At 39.9% G+C, this 11233-nt stretch overlaps 1 protein-coding gene across 1 annotated transcript in view; it reads left to right on the forward strand.

Annotated features, from left to right (window-relative positions):
• Positions 1 to 9800, forward strand: part of kiaa0586 (KIAA0586 ortholog) — a 121694-nt gene extending 111894 nt beyond the window's left edge. The window contains exons 31-32 of the mRNA XM_072689365.1: positions 834 to 896; positions 9274 to 9800. Coding sequence (XP_072545466.1) covers positions 834 to 896; positions 9274 to 9410 — 200 coding nt within the window. The 3' untranslated portion in view covers positions 9411 to 9800. The remainder of the gene's footprint in view (positions 1 to 833; positions 897 to 9273) is intronic.
• The last annotated feature ends 1433 nt before the right edge of the window (positions 9801 to 11233 follow it).

An 11233-nucleotide genomic window follows, 5' to 3' on the forward strand; every position in this document is an offset into this window, starting at 1 on the left:
TGGACGTTGGCTCGCGGCACAGAGAGTGTGAAGTTAAACGTGTCTGTCTGTAGCATACCTAACCGTGCCTTCAGAGGAAGTGAAAGGTGAAGGTGTGTATGGTGTGTGTGTGTGTGTGCGCACAGCCACACATTTTTATTACTGTTTCAGTGCACAGCTGTGGTCTTCTCACTGTGCAGGAGAAACACTGGTGGGAACTCTGATGTCTTCTTCATCCAAGAGAGACACATTTTGTGAGGAGACCGATATTAATGAAGTTAATGAGCTAATGGAAAAAAATCTAATGTCCACAATTAGATCAGTAAAAAGCATTTAGAGGCTGTCAACACGTCTTTTTGAGATCACAAATGAACAATTAAATCAATAGTTTTGGTGAAAAATCTAATGAATTAGTCATTTCCGCAGATGCTGTTGATCAGCCAAGACACTTTGTTATTTGAAATGTGCTACCTTTAGCTTAGAATAGGAGATACTGGACTAATGTTGCTAATAAACACTGGACTTGGACTGTCAACAATCTAATCTCTGTAGGATGCCAAAATTGCAATCATTTAAATGCTAAATGTTACATCTACTCATTTCAGTTGCTAATGCTAATTATTGGTATAAGCACCTATCAGTTGTTAGCCACATTATCTAGTGCAGTAACTCCAGTGCAGGTACTAAATGTGATTAGGAGAAAATAATGTGTGCATTCACCCCCCCCCCCCCCCCTTCACCAAGCTATTCCTTTAAAGCAGTGTGTAAATACATGAGAAAAAAAGACTTTTAACTGTGTCAGCATGTTAACGTGTTTATCCATTGTCTGTTTTTTATCCTTTATCTTTTCTCAGAGTTACTCAGCCAGAGAGGGAGCTCGAATGACACAGATGCTTTCTTTGAGGACATGGCTAAAGGTATTTTCTAAATAGCTTGGTATGCCTTGATTGTTTTCACATGTTTTCCCTGCCAGAGGCCATCCTGGCAGTGACTTCACCCTCGTTTCATTGTTTCAGGGTAACGCAGTACCTATCGTCCTTTAACCGTTCTCACAGCTCCGAGCGCTGCTAAAAAGGTCCATCAAACACCACCCACAGAATAACCTCCAGAAGAACATTGCAGAACAGCCTCATGTCTCCGTCCCAACTACCCCTCCCCTCGTCTTAGCAGCTGGGGAAGAGGGGGAGAAGGAAAAAAAGCAGAGGAGAGTGAGAGAGGAGATGGGTTGGGTGGGGGGGTGGAGTGAGAGTGAGAGTGGGGGTGGACTCATCTGTCAGCCTGAAAGCTTGGAACAGGGTGGAGAACGCTCTTAAGTGTTTGCAGGTGTCTTTGGAGAAAAGACTATAGAAAGCTTCACTTTGTGTATGTGTCTGTCTGTCTGTCTGTCTGTCAGTGCCTTTACACAGACAGATATTAAACTCAGTTGCCGGCTTGAGTCAGACCTCAAACTCTTGCCACTTTGGAACAGGTCCAGATGTTGCTGAAATTTGTCATTCTTTTAAAATCTGCTTTATCCTTTGAGTCGGCAGTTGAAGCGTTTGGCCACTGCTGCACCTGGCCTCTCTCACCAGTTCATCAAGGTCGTCTAGTAGTTAGCCTCTTTGACCTGGGTTATCTTTGTACCAAAGCGGAACATTTTGAAAGATGAAGCTTGCCCTCAAAGCCTGGCCCCCGGTGTGAGAACTAGGGACAACCCTGAGAAGATCAAGGCATATTTTAATGGATTAGTATTGGCTGTTTTAAATCCGATTCAGTTGTCCAATTCAGTCCATTGTTGAGGCTATTGCAGTCTTATATTGCGCTCTGTTTATGTTCGTGGCACTGAGGTGATGTGGGCAAAACTGAGTGACATCTCAGGGCACATTTCGAGGCCTGTTTGCAGAAGTTAACAAGTAGTTTTTTTAAAAGTGGAAAATGAGAGGCTTAAGAGTCACTGGTAGGATCTGCAGTGCCAGTGTTTCAACTGTAGTAAAGCTAATCGCCTTTTATCAAGGCACAGTTAAGAAAGTCAGTGAGCCACATATAAAATATGGCTGTATGGCTTTTACACGCTTGTGTAGCTTTTACACGCTTAACAGTGTGTTCAAAGCAGTGAAAAGGGAGTACTTCACGGATTGTAGAGCGACCTGAAATATGAGATTAGTGCATTTAAGACACTGTGAAATAAAGTTTCTTCAAAAAGTAGCAAAAAAAAAAAAAGCTTTTTAAATGACAGCTTTGTATAGCTTGGCCAAATTGAATTGATAGAATTTACAGAATTTATTGTACATTAGGTAATGATAGAAGTATCAGATGTAGGGCTGTGAATTAGCAAGCGCATGTGGATACGAAACAGATCACAAAGCAGGTGAGACAATTCAAATTATTACTATATATTATTTAGGAAAACAATCTAAAGATCTGAGTAAAAGAATAGTTGATATTTTATGCAGTCAGAACAGTGGGATCTGAAGACAGAGTGCAACACCGTTAAGGCTGGTTCATACCTGCTGCAGAGGCAGACGCCACAGGGCGTGACAGAATCGCGGAAAAACGGCAACCAAAGCTTCTCTTTTTTAAAGTGCCTTCTAACAGCTTCATGGTATCTGACTATGTGCAGTCAGTGTGTAGGACATTAGGGTGTTTTTTTTTTTTTATATAGATACAGATATTTGCATACAAAGATAAAGGCAACAGGTCATACAGGACATGTTTTTAGCATTATACAAGAAACATTAAATGAAAACGATGAAATAATAATTCAAATAAGAAATACAGTTAGAACGGATCATGTTATAAATGTCAAAGTTGCGTCAAAGTACGCTGTTGCCAGGGGCACTAGCACAAAAGGCATGAACATTGAGCAATGCGGAGTAGGTAAGAATCAGCTATTGTCTAGCATTTGGATTTGGTTTAAACACAAAGAATTAACCAATGTCTACGGCAAATCTTTGCATGTAAACTATTGATATAAATAAATATCGATATTGTGTTTTTGAGAATCGATGCAGTATCGAAAAACATATCACAATACTTTGTTGTATTAATATTTTCTCACTCCCCGTAATCAGAAGATATATATATATATATATATATATATATATATATATATATATATATATATATATACAAATATATTGAGGGATTTGAACATGATCAGGACTTCCCTACTTAAACCAGAATTCTACTTTCTTCCTTTCTTGTGCCGTCTTTGATCCTATTTGTTTGTGTAGTTTGGAAAGAGGTGAGAGTATGGATTGAACCTCCAGATTAGCCTTGAGACATGAGAATATGGAAATGGCTGTAAAAATAGGGAGCTCCTTTTCATGCCAACATATCATGAGAACAGGAGAGGAATAGAATGACGTGAGTTCTCAGGCAAGCCTGCTCTGAATGCGTCTGAATCTGGTTAGAAACATTTGTTGGCGGACGACTTTTTAACGGCTGTCATCTAGCATCGCTACATCGGATCACATGAGAAGCCTGTATGCTTTGATAGTCCATATTTGTGTTCGTACTGTTTGATGCTGAGAGCGCACACCGTTGACTCTGAGTGCCTGGGTAATAATTTGTTGATTGAAGGTATACCATGTCGCATCTTTGATCTCCCCGTTACCAGATTTCAAATGAAGTGCCGCTGCATATTGCACTATATTTGTACTGCCACTTCAAAGCCCGTCCTTGAGTTTCAGAGTGGCTGGAAGGGCATGGGAACAAATTTAACACTGTGCTTGCCAAGTATTTCCTGTTGAGAAGCTTTTCCTCAACTCCAGACAGGAGCTTATCCTGATAAGTGAGGCAGGAAGCTCATATCCCAGCTCACGCTCCTCTTGCCTACTTTCTTGAATGGAGCTCTTCTCTTATCTTTCATTAATACTTGAACAGCAGGGGGTGGACGTGGCTGGTTAGCGGCGAGCAGCGTTTTTAACTGATAAGTTGACATGTGCATGACCAAAATTGCAGAAGCATCAATAAAAAATAGAGCTTTTAGGGTGTCACTTATGGCAAGAGCTTTTTCACAAGACTTTCATGGGGTAATTGTTATGGCCTATTTGTCATCTTCTGTAAACGTTAGATAGAAATGGGAATATTTTTAGGGGGGAGAATAGGGGGAGAATGCTGTCTGTTTTCTTGCTGCAGCTCAGTTTAGAGATCTTTTCTTAAGTTTTAAGTTGAGTCAGGTCTAGTCCAGAAAGCGTAGTGCTTGACGTTCTGTTAAAATAAGCCAACCTGACAAGGACACTTATCTCTGGAGGGAACTGAAACGGCCGTCTTTTGCAGGGTCCATATTCCACATTTTTATGGTAGTATTTTTTCCCCATGCGCTGGTTGACATTTTTGTCGTACTGCTGGGTGCTATCCCCTAAAATTATTATCATGATTAATTGGACATTTGAATTATATTATACTAATAACATAAGTTGCACAAGTTGCTCAGTTGTTTCTCCATGTTGCCTCTATGTCACAGACTGGGCAGGGCGGAGTTACGTGACTACACAGTGTGGAAAATATTGACAGAATTGTAAAAAGGGGATTAACAGAAAAATAAAAAATCTAAATAACTAACTTGGGCAAGGTTCTGAATGTTGGTTTTGATTCGTTTTTTAATAATTGCCCAGCCGTAGTATGTAGTTTTATGCACCTAAAATATTTAATTCATTATTCAATTCATTTGTAAATGACAATTTTTCAATTATTTCTGTTTGATTTGATTTCTATTTTATTATTTCTATTTCCCTGTATTCTGACTCTGAAAATCCACAATAACTTCAATAAATTCAAAATCAGTTGTTTTATCAGTGTAGTTTCTGTATGTTGGAGGAATGAATGTTCACACACTACATCAGACCTTTTTATTTGAAAAAATTATATTATTGGCCCTTCAACATTACTAATACCATTGAAAATGTCTCAGTAAAGTCTTGTGAATTAATTGTATTATATCTTAATATAGGTATATCTAATATCTAAAAGTATATTGTAATATATTTCCAGTATATATCTTTTTGTATGGGTTTTGTATGAGTCCTCACTCCAGATAAAGCTTTTATAATGGCTTTAATGGTATAAGTTCTTTGCCCCTCTGGGAAGTACGGGAACAATTATGTTGTGTTTCTGGGTCAAACAAAGAATGCCTCCGAGCCTCATAAACACATTGATTATTAGGAAAACAGCAACCAATCTATTGTAGAATCATTAAAGTCTCTGGCGTCCTCCTCTCTCAGCGGCAGCGTCTGCCTGCTTGCTCTCGCCTGGTTGTTTTGGATCCTTTCACACAGCTGTGAATATTTGTTAAGGCCCACATAGAAAGTGAAATCATTGCCTTTGCACTCGCACTTCAAAAGCTTGGCAGGCCACTAGCAGCCGTGGCAGTCTCGAGAGGAGCAGCAGAAAGGGCAGAGCAGAGCAGGAGATGCAAGCAGCTGCCTGGGTTGGAAACCCCTCTTTGAAGCAGTGATACTAGGAAATATTTTTAAGCAGTCCTCTCTCTCTCTCTCTCTCTCTCTCTCTCACGCGCACACACACACACACACACACAGCAAAGGGGTTCTTTGGAGTGAAGAAGAACCCTAAAATCTTTTCAATGAATGATTCTTTAGTAGCATGAGGTTCATTTCCATGGCCAATGTAGGCCAATTAAAATACACATAATATTTTAACATTTTAAATATGACATATATTACAGAATATGAAATGCCTTTATATCCAATATTGTATTTGTCACATATTTTAAATGTAGTACATCAGCTTGGAGCATTTCTATTATGATTGAAATTCTGACACAGTGTAAAGAACAGTTTTACATGATGTCAAAAGATGCAATGGGGGACTGCTAAAATATATATTATAGATGCACTGTATGGACAAAAGTTTGGGGACACCTGCTCATGAATTGTTTCTTCAGAAAAGAAGTGTCTCTACTGTATGGAAGGCCTTCTACTAGATTTTGTCGCAAGAGCGTTAGTGAGGTCAGCATGTTTGATGATTAGCACCCCACCTGTTCCTCAACTCCCCACCTCATCTCAAAAGTATTGGATGGAGCACCATCATTCCAGAGAACACAGTTCCACTGCTCCGCAGCTCAGTGCTGGTGGGCCTTTTGCCTCTCTAGTCAATGTTCATGTTCAGCAGCACCAGGACCTCTATTGACTTCTCTACAGGAGATAGACAAGCTGTGTGTGATTGTGCATTTGCAATCAGCAGTGGTTGCAATTTAATACATCTGAATGCATTAGTTAATAGTAGTAGCAGTAGTACATAGGAATAGGGTGTGTGTGTGTGTGTGTGTGTGTGTGTGTGTGTGTGTGTGTGTGTGTGTGCATAGTGTAGTGGGACGATTTCTTATCAGTGTATTTGGTTTTCTGTTCTGTTTTGCTAGGTTGAAAATTATGCATTTTCTTTACGTGAACAATCCATTGAAAGCTGCTTCAGCAAACCAAAAGTGCCTTTTTTATCTTTGGCAATGCTCCAAAGAACGCTTGTGACACCTTCATTTTTAGCATGTATTTTTGGCAGTTCTTTATTGAGTGCTGTTTTGTGGGGCCTATTTGGGTCTGCATGGCCAAGGGCTGTTTACATGTATTTCAAGCTTCAAAGTAGTTTTGTTTCCACTGGTTCGACTCCCACTCTCTCCAGCAGATTGCTTTCTCTGCGTTCATCTTTCCATTCTCTCTTTCTCCCCCCACCCTGAGGTGCTGTAGATGGACTGTTTCTAGTGTTTGTTGGCTGCAGGGTTTCCACACACGAGGACCGGTCTGGTCTTTGTCCATCTGCTCCACACAAACCGGCCAGGCTGTTTTCAGTCTGTGGATGTGTTGCCATGAAACCATGCGGTGAGGTCGGCAAAAGAGTTCCTGGAGGCCCTGCAGCCTCCTGAAGCCCCCTGTCTCAAGCAGTGCCACCTCATGCACTGTCCCTGTCCTTGTTTGCCATTGCTGTGATTAAACTAATATGTAATATGTGCAGGTTCTGAAGGTTTAAAGTGTTGTTGCCATGCATTCTGGATATGGTTGTAATGTTTGCAATTTTTAAAGCCTCTATTACTTTGAATGAATTAGTGTCCTGCCAGCACTGGCGACAGACAAAAGATCCTGTGTAATCCAAACTAAAATTGAAACCAAAGTAATGATACTCCATAGAGAGTAATATTACTGCTTCATGCTGTTTTATTCATGACTTCATATCAGTTCTTTAAATCTTTGTTTTTGTATTACTGCATTTGCTAAACACATTTTATGCCCTGTATTAGTAGTTCTTGCATCAGTTTGCTTTGAACAGCACCCAGTACTGTCACACGCAGATTTTTCATTCTGTCAGAAGCAGATCTGTGCACTGATGCAGTGTGACGAGAAGCACTGAATTTACTTCAAATGTGTCCGCACAAGTGTTACACCAGCAGTAGTGGTGCAACGGCTCACGGATTATCCACCACTAGTGCTACAGAGCGTGTGGATGTTGTTAACGGACGCATGTTACGGTTTGTGGACATTGTGCCACGAGAGCCATAAACCGACACATTAAACACGACCACACAGCGACATCACTCTATTAATGTGAGGTGTGGGAGTCTCATATAAATACAGGCTGAGTGTAAGAAGAAGAAATCTGCAGCTAAGTCAACCTCAGAATGACAGACTTCACTAGTACATTTTAATGTGTTTCTAATACAAACTAAGAAAAAGACAAAATAAAATAAAAAAATAACAAAATAAAAGTCACTGTAGTAACACAAAATACCTTCTGAAACTGAATGTCTCACATTTTTCCATTTTTACTGATGTGAAAAATGGTCTGATCTAGGACTCAAAATTCATGACCCAATCCGAACAGTGAGAACTTTGCTTTGTATATCAGGTGACTGTGAATCAAGGAAATCCACAGCACTACTCTTTTCAGCTTTCAGTGCAAGGCCTTATGCTCTAAAGTAGCTTTTTAACCTCCGGTTGTTTGCAGACTTCAGTGCACCTCCTAGACTTCATTCCAGTTTATTTCCACAGACTTGTAAAAAGTGTTTAATGCTATAAGGAGCACGTTTTTGGACTGCGATGCGCTGTGTAGCTGTCTTAGAGTGATTCAGCTGCACCACAGGCTGTGCTGCCAGAGCTGATCAGAGTGAGTGTGTAGCGGGGCAGGCAGGGGGTGGCCTCTCTCTGGGCTCTTCTCTCCTACTTCTGTACGCCCCATTGATCAGGCTAAGTGCCTGCGTGGCCTCCGGCTCCTGCCTCTTCCAAGCACCGGACGCTGACTGATGCCTGTTTGTTTTGCCACTTGAAAGAGTCATTGTAAGGCTTATGCAACTGTGGAGTAAAGGTGTCAGAACAGGTGCCATAAAGTTCCATAAAAAGTATAGTAAAATAATACTGTAAAAAAAAAAAAAGGTTTACAAATTGAATATAATTAACACAATAATAAACAAGGATTCACCCATATGAAATCACTAGGCTGATAACAAAATACAAACAGGTAAACAGGTAGGAATATAATATATGATAATATAGTAAATAGACTAGTGATGGTGAAAGCTTTTTAAAATTAATAATATGTATTTTTTTCTATTCATGACCGAATATTATTACTATTAAATGATTTTCCAAACTTCATATTAAGGATGTGCATGGGTACTTTGCTTGTATTTGTGGTTAAATATGTATATTACTCAGGTGTCTTGTACTTTACCATACATTGTTATGGATGAGGAGGAGATTTACTGTATCTACTGCTAGATGTTACCTCCTCTAGCTGTTGTTAGATGGACTCAAAACCAGTGAAAATATGCAGTATTTCTCTGACAAACTACGACCTTGGCACATCATTCACCAAGAACTGTACTGTACTGAGCACTATACTGCTTAGGAATGTTGATCTGTTAACGTCTTGCAACATAAGGCTTCTGTTCTGTCTGATTGTCTGAGTATCACAATATATCACAGTATTTTACATTTTAACTCCTGTATCGTGATAAGTATCATATTGCCAGTTTCTTGCCAATACACAGCCCTACTGATTACCCTCAGTTAGTAAGTCACGTCAAGTCAATCTTTATTTCTAAAGCACATTTAAAGGCTTTAAAAGCTGTTGTATATAAAAATTTGTCAGTTCTATTCATGCACATCCCTACTGGTGTGCATGGCTAATGGTGGCTCATTGGTTAAAACTGGGTTATTGTTCACATAGTTGTGACTTCGATACCCGAGCCTGCTAAGCTGCCACTGTTGGGCAAAACACTTAACCCTCTCTGCTGCAGAGGTGTCATAGCATGGCTGAAAAATAGCAGAGAGTATAATAAGAATGAACTTCTGTCTGTTTATCCCACAGGAGCTGAGGTTTCTCCACGTGCAAGAGAAGGCGTGGGGCTGATGTCAGTCAGGCTGCCGTCAGTCCAAAGGGACGATCTCTCGCCCAATGTCAGCACTATAGAAGGAGACTCCGATTCAACCAATGATGTCTTCTAGTGCTCACCTCCTGCAGCTGTCAGTGAGTAGCTGCAGGGTTGAGGATGGCAGAGCTGTGGGACCAGCCTGAATAATTCATTTACATCACTGTGCATTGTGAACGGACAACAGGATATGTCTTGCGGTTAGTCTGACTAGGGTCCTGTGCTCAAAGGGTTTGCTTTATCACCTCCAAGCACACACAGCGACATCACACTTGACAGTTACTGACATCTACCTGAACATGTGACCTTCCATCAGCCAAGCTGGCTTTAATTTGATGTTGTAAAGGAATAGTGTGCCAAAGAGCCACAATGTCAGAGACGTAAGCCATAAATTTGTATGTTTTTTTTTATTGTTGCCCAGGTCTGATTTACAATTTTTAATACTAATAAATATTTGATTACAAAACGTGTTCTTGTTTTTTTAGAAACATTAGGCATTGTTTTTGCTTTTTTTCCCTTTCAGATAATTAATATGATATTATTGGCCCTAAACAGAAATACTTGTGTTTGCCCAAAGTTTGTCTTGGTTCTTATATACGTGAATGCATGATGATGTACCCTGTCATGGTAATGGCAGTGCAGGACATTACTCTATGAGATTGAGTTTCACCTCATTAGTGCCAGACCACTACAGAACAGAATAGTCTATCAGATGCTGCTTTGCAGTGTACTGCAGTGATGATGCCTGTCTAATGAGCATCCTGTTTACTTTCCGGCAGCCCAGCCAAGATAAAGAGAGCCTAAAGCCTGAGATCCCTGACCACGCTCAACAACTGTGTGCAAACCCTGCATTAACTCCAGCTCTGCAGAACACGTATGAGAGTCTGCTATAATAGAACTACAGTTGAGTTTAACCTTTTCAACTACAAGCTTGTCATTCGTCAGTTGTTAATCTTAGTGAGCATTAATAATCTTTTGTACCATGACATAGTAACTGATATGACGGCACATGAACTGTCCAGTTTAAAAGGGTCCATTTGATGGTTAAGGTTAAGTGTTCTTATTCAGTAGTTGCTGTGAAACTAATATGTAGGTTATGAATGTGAGGAATTGGAATATTGGACGCATGTCAAGGTCTTCATGTTCATGGGGGTTAATTGGTAATTAATGCATTAAATTAATTAATTATTGGATAGTTTTCAGCCATCATACTGCTCTGTGTGTGCCTGAGTGCCTTCAGGAAACTTGCCGAGTACATTCAGAAATCTGCTAATCATGAATATAATCATAAAAATAAGTAATAATCTTGAAAGTCTTACAATGCATTGCTATACGTTTACTTCAGAGCACATTTCTCCATATATTCTGTGCATTTCTATTTCATTTACATTTGTATTTAACCTTTTAAACTGTGGGCTTGTTATTCAGGTATTAATCATAGATCCTGTTGTGATTTGATAAATACTATGAAACTAATATAAGTAAGTATGTAAGTTACAAAGTTCTGAGAATGAGGAAGTACAGTTTAGGTCAGCCCACCATAAACATCACATTTTTTGACCCCTAGTATAGAGTGAAGCAAACAAACACTAAAGTTTGGTAGCCCATTATACATCAACAGTGTGGAGCTTTCTGTTTTATCAAAGAAAGAGAGTCATGAAGTGCTGTGTTCTGTACAGATCCTGTGGGAATGAGTCAAGAGTTTTACAGCTGCACAGCAGCCGTTGCACTGATAAGAGGAGGTGATATAGTGAGCTAGAGCAGGTCTGGAAGTGAGAGGGTAAATGGTGCAAAGTGAGCCTAACCATCCCAGACACACACGTAAGCGCACACACATACGCACACACACGTACACACACACAGTCCAAATTGTTTGTCATCAAGCTAAAGAACATGTTC

Source organism: Salminus brasiliensis, chromosome 10, assembly GCF_030463535.1.
Source record: "Salminus brasiliensis chromosome 10, fSalBra1.hap2, whole genome shotgun sequence".
In the NCBI taxonomy this organism is placed as follows: domain Eukaryota; kingdom Metazoa; phylum Chordata; class Actinopteri; order Characiformes; family Bryconidae; genus Salminus; species Salminus brasiliensis.